General features: G+C 38.0%; 1 protein-coding gene across 2 annotated transcripts; it reads right to left on the bottom strand.

The window, feature by feature from the left end:
• Positions 1 to 1,157: 1,157 nt before the first annotated feature.
• Positions 1,158 to 24,094, bottom strand: ATG3 (autophagy related 3). 2 transcript variants are annotated; one of them, XM_035540339.2, is made up of 12 exons: positions 23,931 to 24,092; positions 21,830 to 21,871; positions 18,630 to 18,679; positions 17,386 to 17,456; positions 15,618 to 15,725; positions 13,558 to 13,607; positions 11,653 to 11,734; positions 11,116 to 11,150; positions 10,244 to 10,399; positions 9,442 to 9,569; positions 3,352 to 3,420; positions 1,158 to 1,422 (listed from the first exon to the last, which is right to left on the bottom strand). In XM_035540339.2, exons 1-12 carry the CDS (start codon positions 24,000 to 24,002, stop codon positions 1,341 to 1,343), a joined length of 945 nt encoding a protein of 314 aa, XP_035396232.1. In that variant the 5' UTR covers positions 24,003 to 24,092; the 3' UTR covers positions 1,158 to 1,340. The 2 variants fall into 2 exon arrangements, with proteins under 2 accessions (XP_035396232.1, XP_035396231.1); XM_035540338.2 differs by lacking the exon at positions 1,158 to 1,422 and adding an exon at positions 1,768 to 1,873 and having other exon boundaries at positions 3,304 to 3,420; positions 23,931 to 24,094.
• Positions 24,095 to 24,171: the final 77 nt, after the last annotated feature.

Here is a 24,171-nt window from a genome sequence, read left to right on the forward strand (position 1 = left end):
AAAACAAACCACCACATACATTTTTTGGGTGGAGAACAGCTATTTCCTTTGTTACCAAAAAATTCAACACATCTTTGAAATGAATCTGATAGGAAAATCCTATGACATGACTCAGAGGGTGTGGCTAAGTTTTAATGTGTTTCAGCCAGCATTACTCTTCGCTTATGTAGACACTGCTTAAAATATTGTCCAAGAAAGAAGTGAAAATTGGTATCAAAAGAGAAAAGCTGTTTTAAGCAAAGAACAGAGAAATTGATTATAGACCCTCATAAGTAAGAACATAGTACACGGGACAGCTGAGACAGGGATCAGTTGTGCCAAGCTTCCTACCCAACTGTAAGTTCAGAAAATTCAGACAACCAATTTTGGATTATCCTGTAGAATGAGAGTTGGATGTTTGTGAGACAAAGATGTTGTTGGGAAAGCTACAAAGACTTTAAGTGAAGCTATGACATATACATGACAGTCTTTTTCTCCCATCTTCATCAATGATGAACTTGCATATTACAGGGAAGAAGATAGCTGCCAAAGCCTGGATGTATCTGCAATACCTGAATTCAATCAACATTATGGACACTAACTTAAAATGGAAATCATGCTATTAAGCTGCAAGTTAGCATAGTCTAATGGGTTGGGACAAATTGTCAAGATTGAACCCTGCTCTAACACAATCTTCTCCCTCCTTCCATCTGTAATTTTGTCAATAAGACTGTTCTTGCATTTATTACAAGTTGAACAGGCTACATACTAATACTCCTTTGTCTCCCCAAAAATGCTATCTCCAAATGCTAGTCTTGCTCAAGTGTAAATCTGAATCACCTTTCAAAGAATGCTATTTACAACTGCTTTAGTTTAAGACGTAGTTAAATTTTCCTAGTAAGATCATCGCTTATTTTCCTTCAGCTTTCAAAGTCTTCCGCCAATTACAGGAAACAACCATTCATAACAAAGGGAAAAAACAACTTGTCTCTCAAGTGAATTTAAATCAGAGAAATAAGTCACATTTTCAGGAATCATCTTAGGGATGAAGCCAAAAAGATTAGGCTTCTACTAGTAAAGTAGACTTTAACTTCCAACCTAGAGGAAAAAAACAGTCTTCTGCTGAAAGGAAATTGAAAGAATTATGGAGAAAAAAATCCACCTTTTATTGCAGTATATGTATAGGAATGAAAGTGATTTATTTATTACACACAGACTTTTATTAAAAAGGCTGGTAATGGAACATTTTATTTTAATGCATTGACTTGATAAAAGGTTAGTTACAGAAATTGTGTTATGTTGTATGTCACATGGAAGGGTTATTTAAAAAAAGATTTGATAGAGGATCTCTCTTATTTCAGTTACATCGTAAAGTGCCTCGTGTAGTCATATTCTATTGTCGGAATGACTGCTTGTACAAATTTCAAGAAAATAAGAAGGTACCTGGGTTTGTTGTTAAGGAAATGGTGCAGCAGCTAGAAATCCTCAACCCCCCCGACCCCCAAACATACCCAGTCACATGCAATGGTCTGCTCAACAGTTTTTCTTGCTAATAGGAAAACAGTACTTAAAAATTATACAGTTAGAGACTGGGAAATTTATACAGTAGAACTCTAGTAGTAATATCTGATGCTCCTCCAAATATACAGACCTTTTTTTTTTTTTCAAGTTAAAGCAAGGAAACAGAAGTTACTTTCAATAAATCTTACAAACTACACAAAAATTTGTGATCCGATTTACATACTTAATATTTGTAATTAACAAATGCCAAGGTAAACTGCAGCTAGAAAGGCTAATTCCTAGCTACCTTCCTGTAACTGCAGGGAAAGCAGGCTCCTCAGTGGCTCGGAAAAAGAAGTTGCTGTTCTGAACAATTCTTTGAAAGAGCTCCTTCCTGTTGATGAGGGAAAGTAGAGAAATTAGCTTTGCTAAGCTTTGAAGTCTGCCTTCCTTGAAGTCTTCCTAGTCTCCCTTACATGAGTCACCTTCAAACACTTGTTGTGTCTCAATCTGTAATGTGGAATATGCTGGATAATTGCAAAGCTAAAGTGTCTGTCCAACTGGGACTGAGGCAGACAGACAACCAAGAAGAAAAATAAATCACAACTTACAATAATTATGTTATACTGGTACTTGATAGAAGAAAGAAGTACTGCTTTGGCACAGTCTCATTGACCATTTTTCGACAAACACAAACTACATGACAATGATGTACAAAACTGTCTGTTAAAAACCCTCAATTATGTTAGCAATAGCAAAAAAAAAGTAATAAAAATTTTGAAAATAAGCTATTTCAAACTACTGAGAAGTAGACAGCTTCAACTAACCAGATGTATTTTCCAGTTCATTTTCAGTTGCTGCACAAATTCAGCAAGTCTCAACTCAGCGAACATGAATTTTACTGATTCAGGGCCTCTAGCTTCTCAGTAATCCCCTCCCTTGCTTCCCTCGTAGCTGCAAAAGCAGTTAGATTACTGTTCTGAAAGGATGTACTTGCTTTTAATACCAAGGTTATTTCAATTATAAAGTACAGTACCAATTACTACAAACATAATGCCAGCCACCTGACTAAAAGGAAATTGTTAGACATTCCGTACTGATGTTCAGAACGATGTCATCTTCATTGCTTTGTCAGCCTAGTGTTTTACCAAAGCAAGGTTTGTAAAATATTCTCTTCACTCCATGTGAGCAGTAATAGGATCTCCACACCTGTCAGAAATGAACCTCAGAGCCAAATCTAACACAGAAGCAGCATCTCTTTACCAAAAGGGTTGTTAGGCATTGGAATCACTGCCCAGGGAAGTGGTTGAGTCACCATCCCTGGAGGTCTTTAAAAGACGTTTAGATGTAGAGCTTAGTGATATGGTTTAGTGGAGGACTTGTTAGTGTTAGGTCAGAGGTTGGACTAGGTGATCTTGGCAGTCTCTTCCAACCTAGATGATTCTGTGATCTCTCATATTTCTAAGTCTTTACTATAAGGTAGTATCACAGCATGGATTCCCAAACTACACTTAAGCATGTACCAACTCTGACCACGCTCTATGAACCTCCAGCTCAACCTCCTAATACATCCTCCTACATCAGACTATCAGTTCCATACTCACAGCTACTTCCTTCACACCTGTACAGAGACTCAACCCCTGTCCCTTCAACACTACCTACTTTCCCCTGTGGTTCCTGCCCCACTCCCCGCAAGTGATTAGTGGTGTTTGTTTGGACAGAAGATCTCATCCCAGAACTCTGTTGTGCTACCAAAACAGTTGTTCACTGCTTTCACACACCACTGTATTTCCGTTTAGGAACCCTTAGGTAACAGCTCCTTACCGTGCAAAAAAATCTCTAGAAATACCATGCAGTAATGAAAAAGGATACATGTGAACTCCAAGTTCTCCCCCACCTTCTGCAACAGTCTCAATTATTTTCTTCATCACTTCTGCATGCCTGAAAAACAGTAAAAAATATTTTAAAGATAAAGCAACTCCCTCTTCATCTCAGTAAGATTATATTTTGCGCAAACTAAATTTTGGACGGTTAGCTTCAGCGCAGGAGGAAGAAATTCTCAGTTTATTAAAGGAGAAATCGAACAATAACTGAAAATATTAAGTCATAAACATAACATTATTTGCCAGCCCCTTACATTGACAAGGCAAGGAGAGGATGGGCTATGTTACAATGTATTCTGAGTAGCACAGTGAGAGGCATTCTGCTTGCCGCTAGTATCTCTGTTAATTGTGAAACACCAAAGAAAGCACCAGGAAAGGTAATCCTTACCAGAAGCAGTTAGCCACCAGAAGTTCCCAGATGACCCTTCAGAAGATGACTAGAGATTGCTGTAACTTTTTTTGCTGCCTCTTCTAAACTTTTAAATTTGCTTAAGTTGAGAGATAAAATACTTATATAATTCATAAAGCTTCCTGGAAAAGCCAGGCTAAGCCATCCCTGCATAAAACACCTTTTTGCTCTGGGACTGACTAGGGAAACTTTCCCTGGCTACAGCTGTAGCATGGGTTCTATGGCAACAATTTCTAAATTATCTTCTGCTCACTCATGACTAAAATCATGCCAAGGTTTAATCTGACAAACTCTCTAGATCAGATTACTACTGTGCAGTGGAAGATGAACATTTCTTCATGTGACTGTACTTTGAGGTTAAGTCAGTGACTTACCAGACCTACTATGAACCACAAAAATACTTGTTTACAAAGCCGATCATCGGACTATGACATGGAATTACAAAAGAACTGAGATGAGAAGAATTAGAAAAGACTCTAGTCATCATCTAGTCCCGACCTCCCTGTGCAAGGAATAGTGAGCTAGAACAGATTGCTCAGGGACGATGTCTGGTCTAGCTTTGAATAGCTCCAACAATGAACACTTCAGATCTGTTCAAGACCAGTTATAATTTAGAAATAATGGTCTTGTGTTCAGGATAGCTCTTCTACCTCATAACCTATGGGATGAAGAACACACCAAATCAGAGGAGAGAACTACTGTACGGTTAACTGAGGTTTTATTTATATATTCTTAACCCGAACTCACCTTACTTTCATCTATGCATCAACCCTATTTTAAATTCATGATTCTGCAGGCAATCGTGATCAGAGACACCATATGGTTCTGTGGACATTCACTTATACAAGACTTCAAGCTAGTCAACAATAGCAGTTTAAAAAAGCCATCCTGAACAACTATGTGCCTATGAGATCTAGAAAGAGTGGTAAGTACCGTTTGCGTAACTTACTAAACACGCTTTGATGTTGTTATGCAAATCTAAATAACTGAGTAATTGTTGGCATTCAGCAATCACCTCTGAAGTTAATCATTCTGACAGTGACTGTGAACACAAGGAAGGAAGCTGTTGCAAAATTACCAAGACACATTGTAAACAGGAACATGTACGTCTGGGGAAATACAGGAGGTCAGCATTTGTCATTTACTGTGCTGCTGCTGTATAAGCCAGCTACTCTTCACAGTTGATTGCAGTTCTGGATTTTCACGATGCCATGGCAGAACACACGCTGCATGTGGTACCAAGGCCAGTTACTTCAACACAGGAAGCTCACTGCTGTTAAAGCTTAAATTTTGACCTCATCTGTAATGGTGGGCTATTTTTTGTACTGGCACAGAGTACAGGCCACCCCATAGCTGCTAGAAGTGTTTTATAGGATACTGGTTCAATCACATCTTAATGACGATTGTTCTTTTTTTTTTTTTTTTTTTTTAAAAGGACTAGAGTTATCTCAAATTCTTTAACAGCCATCATAATAGTCATTCTTACAGTTACTTGGGAGCAGCTTTTTAAGAACCTTACAAATTCTCAAAAGTTGGTTTCCTTCCATTAGGAAATTTTGACGAATTAACATGAAGCATACACCTCCCCCTCCACATAAAAGGAATACGATAACTTTGGGAGAAATGTAATCTAAAACATCCTATCTAGAAATCTCAAAGCTCAAAGATTATTTTTATTTTACTCTGAATAAGAGCTCCCCAGAGATAAGTGGTTGTCTTAATTCAAGGTGACTAAATACTACGTGCTCACCAATGCTTGTTCCAGGACCTGTTTGTAGATCACTTGAGCTAACAAATAGGTCAGTCATTTGAAACACCTACTAAAATCCCCTAAATTACTTTCAGGCATTACTTGAATCACCTCAAGAGCTGGTTGATATGAGTTATTCATATTCCAAGTCAGAAATACCACTGTTGCTATTGAAAAGAAATTGAAATATATAGAGTTAAGACCATACATTAAGGGGCTATAAATAAATTGAAAGCTGCTGATTTCTTAGACTGATAAGACAACCATTTATGCTTTCATCAGGAGTTTTTGCTTTCTAAGTGAAGAACCCCCCTCCTATGCTTTGTGACTAAAACTTTTCATTAAAGAAATAAATTTCACAATGGAATTCAGCACAGTTGACATATTGACATTCTCTGAGTATCAGCTGGAAGGGAAACATCACATGGGAAAGTAAATGGAAACAATAAAAGCCATCCAGATATATTGGGGGAAAAAAAGAAAAATCGCACAAAACACATACCACCACCAGAAGTGATTGATCTGCCCTAGTTAAGTAGTTCGATGGTTCATTCGTAGAACTGATACGAACAGTGAGAATTGTGATTAAAACAGTTTCTAGCAATTAATGAGGAAGTTGAGTATGTTCCTGCCAGTACTATAAAAATGCTGACAAGAAATAAATCTTCCAGCAGAGCTGCAAGATGAACAGTTTCAACTAATTACTCAAAAATAGAAGCAATCTTAAGCAGCTGCCCATGGCAATCATCTTCACCACCCTATTTCTCTCTTTTCTCTGACGCAGGACAAAGGGATATATGCATCACAAGAACAGCTAAGCAAGGTTAGGGCCATCCAAATACCTTACATTACACAATATTTGTAATGTGTAGGGAAGCAACAGCAGCAGAGCTAGATAAACACTGGAACTTCCCAGCTAAATTAAGAAAACCAGTACTTTGGGCCTTTTATTTTATTTTATTTTTTTAAAATCTCAAAAGTCCAGACTTTCTTAGCTGTAAGCCTTATTAAGTTAAGGAGATGGAATAGCTCGCCTTGGAGAACAAGAGAACGGACCTAATGCTTCAAAAGTCAAGCAGCACGAAAATATAATTTAGCCAACGTCTTTACAGCACTGGTACCCACCAGTCTCATAGAATTCATAGAAAACCATTTGAAACATCCATTTTAGCTATGCTATCAGTCACTTTTCACATTCTCAGGCCTTTCCCAGGTCAAGCAGGTGCCAGTCAACTAGACTGCTTTGTTTCTGAGAAGGCTACATTTAAGACTATTGACAAATTGGTCTCACTGCACTACCTATTTTCTTTTTTGTTCTTAAAAGACTAATTGCAGCAAGTTTGATGATGCAAATTGTTTCTTCAAGAGTAGATGTGGATTATGTAACAAAGGCACTGAAACGTCACTCACTCCACAGGAAAAAATGAAAAGATACACTCGCAGCTCTCCTTCCAGAAAAGGAAAACTCAATCCAAGTTCACAGGCTAGTATTAAATTGTTTCTTCCTCTGCAAAGCAGTTTGCAAAATTGAACAGGTTACATTGTAGTCATAGCCCTACACAAACCCTACCTAGTTAACAAGGGCTGTCATGCCCAAACGTCTTGTCATCTTTGTTTGTTCTCAGAGTGCCCTCCAACATGCATCCATCAACAGAAGCTTCTTCACAACCAACTTAGTAGCAGGGCTTTCAGCAGTGAGTAAACTAAACCATGGCATCATGCATTTTTTTTTTTGTCTTTGCTTTGGTTAGTCATCTTCCTAGTCACTCTTAAGCCTTCCTACATTCATCCCACCTGATACTCCTTCAAAAGTACTAGCTGTGCAAAGAGCTGGATGCACATTTTTCTTCCAAAGCCCCACTTACTGCAAACAAGACAGAGTAACAAATAGAAATCTTTGTATGTCAACCTATCTTCATATGTTACAAGAATCTTTGCGTCACACCAGAGGTCTACCTCATTATCTGACAAATTCGTAGTACATGCCCAAGAAGCCTGAGCAAGCACCTAGTAATACTTCCCCAAAATACTTCAAGTCTCCAGCAGTACACAGCCCAGAGATGCCCTAATACTGAAGCTGTAACTTCACTTGTAACAACTCTTAACAGACTTTCCTTCATTATATTGCCTGAACAACTTTAGTTTAATTAGATGTATGCATAATTTACTCCTTTTTCTGGCTTTCAGCGTGCAAGTAGTGAGTTGTGTTCAATGCCACTAGTTTTACTATTTAGAAGAGGAAAAAAAAAAATGAACACCTATCATTTATTCTCCTTCTGTAGAGTTCGTGATGGAGGTCACAGAAACCAGAACTCCCTCCTTAGCAGCATTTTGCTAGCTGAAGGGTGGCATGTTATTCAAATAACTCCTTATTTGGAAGAAGCTTCACAACTGATAGCAATTATCTCTAACATCCTCTTTGTACCTCTTCCAGTTTTAGTCTTCCTTTACCTCAGAATATAGAACTGATGACCAGAACTGTACTGCAGTATTCAATTTTTAGGTGGTGCCACACATTAATCATAGAAGCTTAATGACATTTTCTGTTCCACATTTTATTCTTTCCCTAATAGTTCTCTGCTTCCTGTACTGCTCTTGAGTACCAAGGCTTACGCTTTGACAAATCTACTGTTACTGAAGTCTTAAACCTGGTGATTTAAAAACCAACAATGAAGTTCACTATTTAAAAATTTCTCTAAGTCAGGTGTACAGGGGAGAAAGCTGTTTCCCACTTGTACACTGGTTTCCCTTCTCAATATTGTTCAGACATAAGCCCAAGTGCTTGATGAAAGCAAAGATTGCTGTAAAGCAGTGGTTAAAGAACTAAGATCTGGAAGAAAGACAAGATGCAGATTTCTGAAGTACATGAATATACATCTTCATAACAAGATCAAGAGCAGCCATACACTGGTGCAAAGCTCCCATGCTCTTTCTATGTTAAGAATGGTATGCCCTTCCCACGACATGTATGGTTAATACAATTAAAGATTGCCTAAACTAGTAACAAGAGTGTTTTGAGTCTGCAAAAGCTACCATAAGCTTGTCAATGACAAGCTAATCATTTGACATCTCAGCTAGTGACGTAAGAACCACGTGTGTTTCTTCAGGTACAAAGACATTTACAAGACTGAAAGAGGCAACTGGGATTTTGTTTTTATTTTAAACTTACGCAAGATTATAAAGTGTATTTATTTTTTATTTTTAAGAGGAAGCCCAAACTCACATCTCCAAGATCTTAATACTACCAAGAGGTTGAGGAGTTACACCAGGACACTGGTTGTGCATCACTAGGCCACTTCACAGGAGATAAAGGCCTACCATCTAAGATGAAAGACACCTTCAAAGACCTGTTAGAAAAAATATCTGTACAGCTAGTCTAACTACAGACTTCTTGCAAAATGGATGAGAAATGTGGAAAATGCAACAAAACACTGAGAACAACTGTGTTTAGCACTTGTGTTCAACAAATAGTGTGGCATGTAGAGGACTTATTTACGAGTATAAAATTTCAAGGACTGCTAGAGGAGCAGAAGGTAGCAATTACAAAATAGGAAGGTTATTTCACACTGAAATAGCTTTTCTCTTCTCCCAGAGTACACATTATGCAGCAAATTAATGCATAGAGCTCTTTTCTCTAGCGTTCTAGTAGTCTGCCATCTTCTGGAATCTATAGGAAAGTGGAGGAAAAGCAAGTTAAGCACAGAAGAGAGCTCTAACTTCATAATACACTTGCAGCAACAAACACTGAAATGACTTCCGAGAAAAGCTGTTATCTGCCTTTTACACTCCTTCAGAAGTGAGCAGACCACTATGGCAGCCACCTGTAGAAATACAGCCAGAAAATCTAAACAAAATTCCTAACAAGACCAGCAAAATGCCTCATGTCTGCATCCCGAATCACACCAGAAACAAAGACATACCTGCACGGATGAACTGAGCACATGGGAGGAGGGGGAAGATGAGGATGGTTTTCAATGGTCACTGTTTTTTTGACGTGATCTTGACTAATATCTTCATACATATGCTCTACTGTTAAAGGCTGCCGTTGCTACAAGAAAAAAGGGAACATTTGAAAAAAAGCGTTACTGGCAAAGAATCTTTTGCCCCTTCTCAACAATTCTAACATCATTAACGTATGAGGTACTGTAAGTTACAAATATCTAACATACAACAGCTCTGAAGGTATATTGAAGGAACTGCGATAAGATCCATATGGTATAGGAACAGCACTGCACAAAGTTTTGTTTTTAATACACAAGGTGAATGGTAAAGTCAATATATTTGAGAACCAAGGTCCTGGTTCTCATCTAGGAATTTGAGCCGAAAGTCCTCACAACTTTAACTCAAGAAATTTCGTCATTAAAAGGGAAAAGTGATTTATCTAATCTTTTCCCCTGAAGATCATGAAAACACACACCTGCTTACTTGTGTAAATTGACTGGGGTTATTTCTGGTAGCTCTGTAAAGCTAGTAGCTTAAGAAATAGCAGCACATGATTTTCTTTCTGTCAAATGTGCTTGGTTATTAAGTACAATTTTTCAGCAAAATATTTTCTACTTCCTGCAACCCCCAAAGCCCTGTCTGCAACCCTGACTGTATAATGGGTTTTCTCACCATTTCTTCCTTTGAATTTGTTCAGTGAATAAGAAAGCAATAACAAAGTAGCCTTTCTATTTGACATGATTTAATTTCACAGAGGTGAGGAAAAAGGTATAGCTATACCTCATCATATCCAAATAACCAGAGCCTTGGAGTTTGGTAATATTTGTCATAAGTGATGTAGAGGTCGTAAGTTCTAGTCTGCAGAATAGCATCTTCCCCTCCAACATCAACTTTAGCTTTGTTAACTTCAACAATCTGTCTTGTGTCAAGTGTTGCCTGGTTTTCAAGGTAAAAATGACAATATTAGTACAGTCTTGTTTGTATTCCCTCTTGTCCCATCCTAAGTAGTTAGGTAGGGCTGTAAAATTGAAATTAATGTTCTTAATTAACATTAAGAAATGTAGGACTTGGGGTTTTGCTTTAATCTTCAAAGTAGGAATATTGATTTCACACAATTTTTTTCCCCCTTAAGTCTGATTTCTCAAGGAAGCATGCAATTACATTGTCCTATCCCCTCCATTCTTTCACCAATAACTTTTGAACTTTTTGACGATTCCAATGAAATTCAGAAGGCAGAGAGGTCTCAGTTTATGCAGGTGTCACAGACCTTAAGCAAGTACCCCAAATAACCACGCTCTCTGTTTTCCCTCATTACACTCCAGCATCCATGTAGTCAGCTGAACCCACAAGCCACTCAATTCACCACATATGAGCCTCAAGAACAATCACTGCACTTTATAATTCTTGTGAATAGAACATTGCATGTAAGCAGAGCAAAGCAGATCAACAAAGAAAGCAAAATTACTGTAACCAAAATCTTTCAGGACCTAAGGGCTAGGGTGGATTGGCAGGAGACAAATCCACAGGAAACCAAGCTCAAAAATCCCACCACTTATTATAAGCTTATGTGAAATATTTGTCATCCTTATTTTTATTTTGTGCTCATATTGGTGATAAGCGTTGCAACAGACAAGACAGAACTGTTCACTCACATCATCTGTCTCCAATAGCCCACTTTCTTCATACTCTGAAAAGAAGACCCATAAAATTCCGTGTTCAGCTCATAGTTAGCTGTCATATTTCCCATTCATAAACGACTCCATTAAAAAATCCACACATACCTAAAGATTCGTTATTCAGAGACATCTCCCAACCCCTAAACCACATTATACCTTTTAACACAATTTGACAAAAGACTATAACAAGTACATGATGAACAATCCTTAAACAAGTAGTTTTTAGTAGACAGATTAAGTGTAGATATGAAGCCAGAATGAAGCTCTGCCATAATCCCTATTTTTTGTTTGCATCTGTGCTGCTACTCAAACTAATTTGCCACTCAACATTCAGAGATTTCATCACACAAGTTAGAGTAAACATGCATCAATAAGACCATTAAAAAGATAAAAACATGGACCTGGTTTTTTTTTGGCATGCATTCTGTAAAAAAAGTAGTATTTTCTTAGAGTGTACTGCTATAGTGAAAGGCCTGAAATAAATACACCCTCTCATTCAATTTAAGGAAATACCTTCCATGTCTGCAGCTTCCCCTTCATCTTCCTCATCATCATCTTCACAGGATGCTGAACGTTCTGGTATTTTTATATTATCCTTTAGAAGTTAAATTGAAAGCACTGTTTTAAGACAACTGTGTTTAAGCTACATCAACAGTTTTACAGCTCCAGCAAATGTAGGTCCAGTCAGCTGAACTATGCAGAAAAATAACTCCTACAATATTAACAACAACTATACTGAACTCACATACTTGCTTATTAAACAAGCTTAGTTTCGAAATCCTAGCATAACACTAAAAATCCACTACAAATTTCTCCTTTGACTTTGTAGTCCAGAATGACTGTATTCCTAAAAGCAGTGAGTAGACATGATATTAAACAGTCAGTTTCTTTTCAAATAATCCACCTACCTCAAATGAAAGGTAATGACTAAGCACGTAGATTAATATTTTGTGTGAATTAATCCACAAACAATCATGCAACAGTTCCATAATTATTTCTGAAACATTTAAGAGCCCGAAAAGGTATCACTTTTTTTTTTTTATATCAGTTTGAGGAAACAGAGTCCAACAGAAGTGAAGAATGACACAAGCACTCAGCCAAATTTTGTGCTGATACATAACATTTGAATCCAACAGACAATTCTAGAGAAATTCAGAAGGGGGAGGTCTCAATTTATGCTAGTTTCATGAAGACTTTAGGACAATACTCAAAATGATAAGAATTAGAAACTGCTCTAGTTGTAAGTATCACCAGACTGGTTTCCTCACTGGAAGAAAAACGACCACTACAAAAATACGTTGTCAAGTACTTTGGAAACAGTATATTATCATAAAAGGATTTGTCATTCTGGATTGGACTTGTGCTCCAAGAAATGATGTACTATACAACAAGCAGATTTTTTCTGCATACCAAATATAAAAATGGAAATCCAAGTCATATTACAACAGTTGTGCATCACAATAATATTCTAAAAGTACTATGTTTTGTAAAAACAGAGATCACTTTTAGGTATTCATTAAGACTGTTTCTTCAACCCTTATGTAACGGAGTTGTGAAAAAGCAGTATTTTTACTATGTTCAGCACAATTCCATTTGAAATGGTTGAATTTCACAGTTCATCATATCAATAGCGTTTTGAGTTGTTTACAATTTGTGCAGTAACACGTGGGAGCCCATTCTCTTTCCCCTTAAACTTCAGAATGTAATGATTTATGGTTGGATAGTTTCACAAATTCTCATAAGGCATAGATGGAACTCCACTTGAGCCATCAGCTAATTTTAAAGCACTTTGGCTCTCTTAAGCGCATTAAGAAATACGTACATACACACATCCCTCATTTTTTTCCAACTGTTCTCAGTTTCCCAAGGGCTTAAGTTTCAGATTTGGCTCCTGCTACAGATTGACTTTTTGGAAAAGTACCGATAGTGATGACTTTGTAAGATATTTAAACAATTTTAGTTCTTCATGTGGATGTGAGGACACCAGTTTGTCAAATAGGACTTAATGTGTTTAAACTTTGCTTGCAGTAGTATTTAAACATTATGAATAAATACTTTATGCTCCTGCATTATTCTTCCCATATAAAGATTTCTTTACACTGGCTCTCCAAACATTAGATTCTTGAGACACAAGGACAGTATGTATCACTGTAAACACAGTATCATTTTCAGTTTGTAGAATTCTGGCAGACTAGCTAAAGACATTGCAATAGGATCACTGCTTTGGTAAACACATGGTAATGAGGAGATACACATGCTTAAACTACTATCGTGGGCTTTAAATATCAACGAGTACCTGCAACAAATCTAGTGACAAAAGTCTTTTAAACTTTTAGAAATAATACTAGATTGCTGGAGATAAGATTTCTATTAGCTTTACATCCTGTAATAAAGCAAGAGAAATTTCAAAACAAATACCTTGCTGTCTAGTGTGATCTCCTTAACTGCTTCTGTTGCACCCACTATACCTGTTAATTGAACAAGAAGTTTGCATTAAAGTTGTTGTTTCTTTGTCACAGAACACTACAGAAATAGGTTGAGAGGTTGCAGAGGTCTCAAAGCAGCATATGATTTTTCCAGTTAAATGTCACAACAATTTTAGATATTTGAAAGGCTGTTTATTTGGTGTTGGTAGTATGCTTGGAGATGGACATCCATAATGACACCATACTGTTAACGCAGAACACAACAGCTCAGTTCTTGTACTTCAAGCAAATTTTGTTGATGGAACACCGCAAAGTAATTTGGATTCTTATTTTAAGGAGTTTTTACACAAAAAATGAGTTTAGCATAGGCATTCACATCTCAATAGTACTCAGCTTTGTGACGAAGGCATGCATTTATGAGTACTTCTGAAGCATCTTGAAAGCAAAGTGTTCATGACACAGCAATATCATGGCAGGACACAACGTTTTTAGCTGAGGAAGCAGTGGTAAAAAAAAAGCCACCCCAAATCACAGTAGTATCAACTCTTCAGTACCTCCCTGTTAAGTTCCTAGTTTTAATGCAGCTCTCATCTGCTGCTCTTTGGGATACATGCCAACATCTGCTTTGACACAGTATACGCATCTTATTAGCTTTTCAGATGAGAAATTGATCATTATGGAGAATAAGCCTGGAACCAAATTACTGCCCACCAGAAATGCACAAATGGACCTCAACTGTTTGGGAAACAGATATGCCAGTCAACACTGCTGGGAAACAATGCATTTCCAGTGGCTGTGTGATTGTAAAGAGAGTTTTTCCCACCCACCAGAAAAATATGTTGCTATAAAGCATATAAATACAGATAGGTGGAAATAGATTGTCTCCTCTGACAGTGTTCGGAAACGTGGCTAGCCTAGTCAAGAGTCTTACAGCTGTGCTAGCCCAGCATGGTGACCAAAATCAGTCTACCCTAAAAACCAACCAAACTTGATAAAGCAGGAAAGGGGAATGCATACTTAATTCAACAATATGACAAAGCTTTGTCAAAAGATTTCTTTGGGGTGTTGTATTATGAACAGCAATGCATTTAAGAGTTGCCAGCAATCAAAAACATATCTATAAAAGAAAAAAGGATATCTTTTTTCACCCTTCCTCTCCCCAGCCTGGTTGAATGATTTAGTGAGAACATCTACCAGATTACAGCAAAATGAAATACACCACAGAAAATAAGTACTGACTGAAGTATATTCTAACCTTGGAAATGGTAGGAGACAGCATCATTGGAAGACAAGTTGATTAACTTATGACAAAACATGAAGAAAGACTAAAACTAATAAAATTGCCAGTTCTCGGAGAAGAGAAATATGATTTAAGAGGTTCTGCCAGAAAGACTAATGAGACAAATTCACGTAAACAGTAATTTTAGTCTTTAGTATAAATGCAAGCCCATCTGAAGATTTCCTATGAGAAAGATTATATCTCACAGTGATCACTGTATTTAATTTTTCTTTTTCAGCCCCCTAGTCAACCTCAGATACTAAAATAAGAGTTATTTTCTAATGATTCCCCCTTTTAACTCAAACACAACAAATTAACAAAATGTGAAATACTACAGTAATTAAAGTTTCTTTGGGTCATCATTAAGTTAAACGATCCCAGCGTGCTTCACATACAACCTTACTAAAAGGCAGAAGTTAGCACATTCTTCAAATTAATATTTTAAAGCAACATTCTCTAAACAAGATATTTTTAAGGAACGAACTGGTACACAGCTCTTCAACCCACCAATAACTTACTTGAACTTTAATAAGAGGATAATAAAATACTGTCAACCAAACCCCCTGAAAAGCAGCCTATTTCAGGCATACAAGCACAGAGTTAAACACCTAAGCAGCCATGTACAGAGCAAGTGGGTAGCTGGCACTGTAACTTATTTTTCCCAGATTAGATAATGGAACACAGCCATCTGAGAAAGATTTTACTTTCTAATAGTGGAAACTGATTATCTTATCAATTACCAAATGCAAAGTTCGAAGCAAGACTTTGAATACCTGCATTGTGAAAGGTGTCTACCCATCCCCCATCACCATCATCTTCTTCTATAATTGCTTCCTGCTCATCTGAGTACTCCATCTGCTTACATCTTTTGTAGCACGGAACTGCAAAAAAATTGCACATCAAAATGATTGCAGCCATTCTATACAAAATCAGATGGAAGTATGAAGTTATCCTACAAAGCCTTCTGAAATACGGTAGTCTCTCACATATCCTTATTTAAGGAATTCTAGAGCTATATTTCAAACGCAAAAGCACAAACTTAAATATGGTAAGAGGTGTTTTATCTCACTGCAGTGCATCACTTGCAGTGACCAGAAAAAGCTTATTCTTGCAACCCACTAGAACATTTTCATCCAAACTCACAAAAAATCAGAAAAGCTAAACTCTCATGTCTCCTTAGGCTGCCTATTCATTTGCTAACAACTGGAGACAACCTACTAGTTCTCTTCACATCACCAAAACATTTCTAGTCCAAGAACAACTTTGCTTATATCAGCATCAGTTTACTGAATTGATTTGTCTTCCGCTAAAAGTTTGCATCAGCAATTATTAAGCATACCTAATTTATCATGTTAATTATCTCAAAGTTTGGAAGAGGTTAGAATTAATATGTTATTTAGACTAACTTCAGTCACATGCATTACATCACTGTTCAAGCACAGATTTAAACAAAGTTTTCAGAAAAATTAACAGAAAGAATGCAGAAAGCAAGAACTATGTCAAAAATGCTCATTTTCAGAAAGAGAGGGTATGAAAGAGTGAAGAGAGGTTGTCCACACTTCCAAAATGAAGTCTGTAGCATGGCTCTTGGTTTCACCCTTAGCCCATAACTCCTACATGGGGTAGGCCAATGCATCATTACCAGCATGGATGGCATGAACAGGAAACCTTTTATAAAGTGTCCTAGAAGGGTCACAGCAATGTGGGACCCTGGAAGCAGGAGAAAAGAGAAATAAAGTTGGCCATGCAGCCATCAAGACCATCTCAGCAAAGTCTGTCCAACACTACTATTAGCATTTTCACATGATAGTTCCCTGTAAGACTCTGAAAGCCTGCAAGTGAAATCAAAGGATGAAATTACAACCCATTGCAAGTACAAATCTCTTCAGGATCCCTTCAGTTCTGCAAGTACTTCTAATGTCATTACCTTGACATACTTTGATACAAGATCTCTCAAGACAATGATTTTGCCGTGATTGTGTTGCAACCTTATCTTTCTCATGCATTTTATTAAAAAGGTAGTAATCACAAATATTATATATACGTAACTGTGAATCTGATCAAAATTTGATTTAAAAATGTATTTTATATCACTGCTATTGAAAGGAATACTGACATTAGTTACACATCTGAACTAGAAGCACTGGCGTCACCAAGAAAGACATTCTAGGTACACTTCCATAACCCAGGTTTTCCCAAAAAAGAGGGAAATAAAGCTTTTTTGTTTTAGAAACTGAATGTGAGGTGAAGGGCAGGAAAAAAATAGACAGGCACATAAGGAGGTTTATGATACTTAAGCTTCATTTCTACTTTAGTAAGGCAAACTGCATTACTAGTATAAAGCCCTAGTAGCAACTGGTCTAAAGAAGAGATTTTAGATGTGCAGGAAATTTTTTTTTTTTTTTTTAATATCCCAAAGCCAAAACATCTAAAGTGCAAGATATTTGCTTCCCCTGTCAATACAGACAATCAGTAGAGTTGATAGCACAATCAATCATGCTATCAATCCTAAGAACACTTATATTTAAACTTCAGCCTTACCATTTTTAGTTACCAAAAACTGTTTGTCTGTTGGCAGATAAGCCTTGACTTTTAGTTCTTCTCCTGAAGCCCTGCAAAATGAAGTGCACCATAAAAGGTTGAGAATTTGATGATGTGCAAAAGAACCCTATTTTCAATTTATACAAAGAACATTCTACATACTTCTCTTGGCCTTTTCTCAGAATTTGTTTGCTATGACTCTACTCTTGGCTATAGAGAGATTTTGATCTAGGTATGAGGTCAAAAAGGTTGGCCACTCCTAAACTACAAAGTCTTTGATCAAAAACTATTTGCTGATTCAATAACTACTTAGGAACTACAAGCAAAGATGGGTTGACAGAGGAATCTAGTCTATATGAAACGTACCAGGATCAGCAACAACATAGTCCCAAGTGTTTGTACAGATTAACTTCAGAAAAAGCAAGAAAGACTTGTAAAGACAGTCAAACTGGCAATAGTCACCAGAGCTCACATTATTTAAGCACTTGCTTTCACCTTCAGTGTTTTTTGGTTTGGAATAAGAGTCTAAGCTTCTAAATAGCCTGTTGCCAACTGCTGACACACAGACCTGATTCAACATTTTCTCTGAAGGAGACAGTAAAAAGACAAGAAACAACGATTCAAGTATAACAATTCCTCCATCATCTGTTCATGGCCCAGTATAGAGCCAAGAACCTTGATGATACCAACTGCACAGACTGATTAGTTTTATAATGCAAGACATTAATAAAACATAAGTACCTTATTTGCACCCTTACAATACACAAAAGATAAGGGATTTCTGAGGGCAAGCACAGCAAAGTTAGCTGATGTGGGCCAACTTGAAAATATTTAACCAACAAGCTCTTGTTTAAAATATACCAAATACAACTTGTTCTTAGCAATTTCAGTTGGACATGGCCTTTGCTTTTTCAATCACCATTACTAAGACAAACTCAGGGAGACACACTGATGCTGCAGCTGAACACTGAAAGCATGCATGGTATATACTAGCTTATTTTCTCTAGAGCCTTTGGGAAACAAATAAAAGATCTCCAAACAAATCCTCATTTCCACTACCACTACACACAACAATAAATAAGACCTGCTTGACTTAAAGTTCATATCACTTCATCACAGAAATAGCATAAGTTCTACTGCAAGAGTCAGTGTATTATTCTGAAATGATGAATTGTATCCAACGGAAACATATAAAAGCATAAGTAGGGATGCTAACTTTCCTTAATTCTTTTGATTTTGCTTACCATTGCCAAGTAGGACAGTGGTGAACTAAGTGATCTCCAGCTGCAACAAACTGTTAAGACAAAAAAAATAAAGTACTGTTAAATATAGAGTAAGGAAGCAATTTCCACAATAGTAATATGTCAGTCATGTATTCCTCTGATAGTTCTTATTTACAGTATCAGTTTATATTATTTTTATGATTAGCTGAAAAATTGGTAAAGCATCAAGACTAAAGTAACTTCACCTGAAAGAAATGCATACTAAGCATTGCTTCCTAGGCCAAGTAACACTGTTTACTTTGTAATGAATAAGCTGCTTTTCTTTGCTACTCTTCAAAGTTTTACAAAGACACTCGAGATTAATATGAGAAGATGAATACTTGAACTTAAGCTTTCCCCTAAAACCAAACCAAAAGAGGTATTTCTGTATTTCACTTGAGTTTCAGCTACAAGATATTTCTCTTCTAGTGTTCAAAACAATTTTGCAGCAAGAGAGGAAGCGAGATTGTCACCATTTCATTGAACTAGTGAGAGAACTGCAACAGAAGAATAAATAGTATGCTTTAGATAATGACCATCACCATATATCACCGACTAATGTTTACTAGGTATGGATAACCAAGTACTTCGAACATTGAAAAAAACTTGTGTAGAATTTTATTCTGAAGAAACAGCTTTAAAAAATCTTCACTCCACTTGTTCTTATTATCAGACATAACAGCTTTTTTAAAATCACATCACCTTTTCAAAGCAATATTGGATATGCTGTACTAGACTTGCATACCAAGTCAAAATCCACACAGCAAATTCTAACCCACTGGGCTTAGTTTTTCCTACACAAATTGGAGAAGGTAAACCCGCATTTAAGAATAGCAATTTGTGTGCTCTATGCATTAGTGCCTTTTGAAAAGAAGGTGCATGCCTACTCCTGCAATTGCTTTGTCTTAAAACACCAGGTTACAATAATGTACTTCCAGGCAGACTACAAGCTGTTATGGAGTGACACAACAGGCTTGGAGTGCCTGCCAATGCAAGGCGCACCAGTGTAGTAGAATCACAGAATCATCTAGGCATCACAGAATCACAGAAAATACCACAACATGTATTGCATGCAGATTAGCAGATTTAATCTCTGCAAAAGTGATTTCTTTCAGCCATTAGCTAGAGATTTTTCTTGAAAAAAGTGAAATATTCATTTTAAAGAAAACAGTAATCCCTTCCAATACACATGGAAATTAAAAAACACACATTAGGCTTTACCTAATAATAAATAAAACACATTAAAATTTAAAATCATTTAAAATTCTCTGTTCAGAGAATTGGAACAGTGTTTGTAGTTCCAATGTTGAAGGACATTATTTAAGATGAAAAATTCAAAGCATTCTTTGGAAGTCTATGAATGCAAAAAAATAAAAACAATACTTAAATTTCTTCTCCATTTTCTTCAGCCTAAACAGCATAATTAAACTAGTTAGTTTCACTTTCTATTTCTAAAGCACTAACATTATCATACCTGAATTGGTATAGCAAAAGTGGCAAGAAAACAATTTGAGATTTGCCTGTACTTACATATGAAATGAAAACGGCTACCTTTCTGAGGTATTAGCTAGCAAGAACTCATGACAGGCAAGAATTTGCTAAAATTAAATCAACTACACTGATAAATGAAAAAAATACAGACGTTGAATTTGATCAGTCATCGTTAGCCTTATCACTAATAGACTCCTCTTCAGAGACAAGCCACAAGAACCACACAGTTTATCACAATGGTGAGTGTCTCAGACTAAGATACAGGCAGAGCAGGTTAAACTGAGATTCATTACTCACAAAATCCAAACTCATTCAAAGATAACATCCTAGCATCATCACAGCTGATATCAGTTCTCTAGTAATCACTACTATATCAAGATCAGAATCACCAGGGAATAGGAAAGACTGTCAAAGGGACAATCAGCAGATCCATGCTCCTGTCCTATCTAAGTTTAACAAGACAATCAGTCTTGCTGTATAACCATTTCCCTTCAACATGGCTTTGAAGGACCTGTTCTGTTCATCCTTTCAGCATCTCTGTTTATAACACATACTACTTGCATTCTTTTACTGGTGTTTAAATGCTGCAGTTTAATCTAACTCAGCGTGGTTCTTGCTATGTTCTATAGCAAGTATATTGTCTTTCAGTCCTACTGCAAAGTTCTCTCCTACATATCACAGAGGAATTGAACATTAGTAGATGTATCTACTTTCTCTGTAAACAGTTATTTTTATCTATAATACATTAGTATGTAAAATACACAGACACCTATACACACAGTTATCAGAACACCATGTTGCTAAGCCTGTTTTTCTGAGTAGTACTCCCATGGATCACAGAAACCACAAGCACTTGCATGCCTTGCAACAGAGCAGAAAAATGCTTGCTACCAACATTAGGAAAGACACTTTTGCCCACATACACTACCTGTACCAGTTATAATTTGTTCTCTCCCATCTTCACGTTTGTACACTGTCTCATTTTTCTTTCATTCTATCTAACAGTCTGAACACTGTTCTTATACCTCTGTAAAGACAACGTATTTTCAGAACAACAGCATTTTAACATGAAAAAAAGCAGCAAAGGGAAGCCTAAATAGCACTGCAAAATCAGTGCTAATATTTTAGAAAAATTCTTGTTGTTTTTTGTTCACAGCAGACTCCTTTAAAAACTACAACTGCTTGGCATTAAACCAAAACACAATCACTCTGAAGCAGCCTCTTGGGGTTGGGAGAGGGATGCTTGCTGTGAACAAGCATATATAATGATTTAGCCACAGCCTTGGAAGGAACCGAAAGAGAAGAAAGAGAGGACTGTTTCCAAGACACAGTAGTACAAGTTCTCCTTTGAATTGCTCACGGAAAAGACCTTTGAAACAAACATATTCCTGTTTACTTCCATGATATATATGGAGTTGTTGACCCAGCATGAGCTTCCTTTAGTGTTTTAGGATGTAATACAGGAAAAGACAATCCACATTCAGATGCCACGTTGCATTTCAAGAAGAATTCTGCTGTTGATCTACTTCACCTGAAGAGTAACAAGGCCATTTAGAACTTCCACAGCACGGAAATTGTTTCCAGGAACCGGCAAAGGCGTAAACAGTTTGAGATGAGCATGATCATTTTGAGTAAAAGTTGTATTTAGAAAATATAGAAGTACTGATATTTCAAAGGTTCTAAATACTTACTTCTTCAGGTGTAATTACTCCAGTTTCTTTAAATTTGGACTCCTGCAATAAAAAAAAAGAAATCGTGAGTTCTGTTGGCAAATCAACGTACCCACTTTACTGGTAAATAAAAGTATCCGCAAGACTTTCATCTTGCAACTAGCTCAGTCCACACAGATCTCTGAAGCAACGTGGAGGCAGCCTCTGCCTGGGCCAATATAAGATTAAAATATATTAGTAAGATGTATAAGTAAGACCTGACAAAATTACTTAGATGCAGGATCTGGGGAAATTGTGAAAAGATTACATATGCAAAGTAATTTTTTGATGTAGACAATTATATCAACAAATAATAAAAGAAGACCTCTTACACCCTGTGTTACGTTCACCAGTAAGAGACGGGAAACCAGCTAGAATTTAATGATCCTCTCAGTCAGGACTTTGGGACTGTTTCTTAGCACCAAACAGCAGTGCAATGCATTGATACAAAGGTTTTCAGTTAAGAAACCTAATATTTGGCTACAACTTCAGCTTACTCAATCATTAGGAAAGCGTTAAAGAAAACCAGCCACTGCTTAACCTAGTTATTCTTGACACTTAACCCTGGTGCACACTACCACCTGCATTATATAAAGGGAAATGAGCACACCTATTTCATGAACACATCTGATACCTTTCTCTCCCATAATGTCTCTAAAGAAGAGACATTTAAGAACAATATTAAGAAAAGCAAACTGGCTGCTGTGCAGACATCATGGTATCACTCTATGCAGTTAACAAAAATCAAAGAAACCCAAACAGCTATAATTTAGCAATTTGGATTACCACAAAATTAAGAACTCCTGATAACACATTATGCAACATCACACTAGAGTCAGCTTACTATTTAAAACCTCAACATTAACTACGTGCATTATACAACATGCACAAACTTGTGCTTCTGGAATTACAGAAGGAAACATGTAAAATACCCACACTCTGTTCCCTGAGGGTAAATAGTTCACTTTTTCATCTTAAAGCATCCTGTGGTATAAAAGCTAGCGCGAGACACAAGTCTAGTTTCTTTCTGAAGGTAAGGAATAGGAACACTTATTTCAAGGCCCTTGTAAAGGGAACATATACGCATATTATCACCTCCCCCATGTGGGAGCGTCCACCTTGTCTCCCGGCCGCTAGCTGTACATCTGATCACACAAATTCCTCCGCTGTTCACAGTAGAATAAAGTGCTAGCCGCTCAACAACAAGCGTATGTGGTGAACACGTCACTTCACATTTCCACACCACAACTTCACTGCAGCACGCATTGGTGGTCAAACCCAGGAAGATCCACTATCCAGGCAGGATACCTCAAAGGGACAAGTTCAATTAATAATTGCGTATCGCTGCCTTCAACCCAAAGATCTAAACTGCAAGGCATAAGGTATATAGAAGGTCATGCTATAAAACTACAGGGAGATTGATACCATAAATAATTACAGTAGAAATATTAAATGCAAGAATCATAGAAACATTAAGGTTAGAAAAGACCTCCAAGATCATCTGGTCCAACCATCACCCTACCACCAATGTCACCCACTAAACCATGCCCCTAAGCACCAGGGACATCTCTTTGAACACCCACAGGGATGGTGATTCCACCACCTCCCTGGGCAACCCGTTGCAATGCCGGACTGCTCTTTCTGAGAAGAAATGTCTCCTCGTTTCCAACCTAAACCTCCCCTGGCACAACTTGAGGCCATTCCCTCTAGTCCTGTCACTAGTTAGCTGCGAGAAGAGGCCGACCCCCAGCTCCCCACACCTTTCAGGTAGCTGTAGAGGGCAATGAGGTCTCCCCTGAGCCTCCTCTTCTCCAGACTAAACAACCCCAGCTCCCTCAGCCGCTCCTCACAGGACTTGTGCTCCAGGCCCTTCATCAGCCTCGCAGCCCTTCTCTGGACGCTCTCCAGGGCCCCGCTGCCCTTCCTGCGGCCAGGAGCCGCCCCCGCCCACCCGCAGGAGCCGCGCTCCCCCTCCGGAGCCACCGCAGCCCCTTCCCCACCCCGGGCTCACGCTGGGGAGGGGGGGGCACGGCTCAGCGCCGCCCCGTTACCGCCTCCAGCGCCTGCCCGCCCCCTGCGGCACCTTGAGCACGGGGGTGAGGTACTCGGCCACCTCCAGGGCCTTCCCCTTCACCGTGTTGATGACGCTCTGCATGCCGCCGTGCCCCCCGAGCCGAGCTCAGCCCAGCCGCCCGCCGAGCGATGGCCGCGGCGCCGCCCCCGGTCCTCCCCCCCGCCGCTCCCCCCGTCACGTGACCCGCTGCCATTTTCTCCCCTCCCTCTGTCCCCTCGTCGCGCCCATGACGCGGCGGCGGGGCTGGCAA

This window comes from Cygnus atratus, chromosome 1 (genome assembly GCF_013377495.2).
Source record: "Cygnus atratus isolate AKBS03 ecotype Queensland, Australia chromosome 1, CAtr_DNAZoo_HiC_assembly, whole genome shotgun sequence".
Lineage (NCBI taxonomy): Eukaryota > Metazoa > Chordata > Aves > Anseriformes > Anatidae > Cygnus > Cygnus atratus.

Coding starts and splice junctions, on each gene's coding strand:
- ATG3 (XM_035540338.2), bottom strand. CDS start 24,002: ATGCAGAGCGTCATCAACACGGTGAAGGGGAAGGCCCTGGAGGTGGCC. Junction 21,872..23,930: donor ACCTCACCCCCGTGCTCAAG/GTGCCGCAGGGG, acceptor TTTTTATTGCAG/GAGTCCAAATTTAAAGAAAC. Junction 13,608..15,617: donor AGACACCTTTCACAATGCAG/GTATTCAAAGTC, acceptor TTCAATTAACAG/GTATAGTGGGTGCAACAGAA.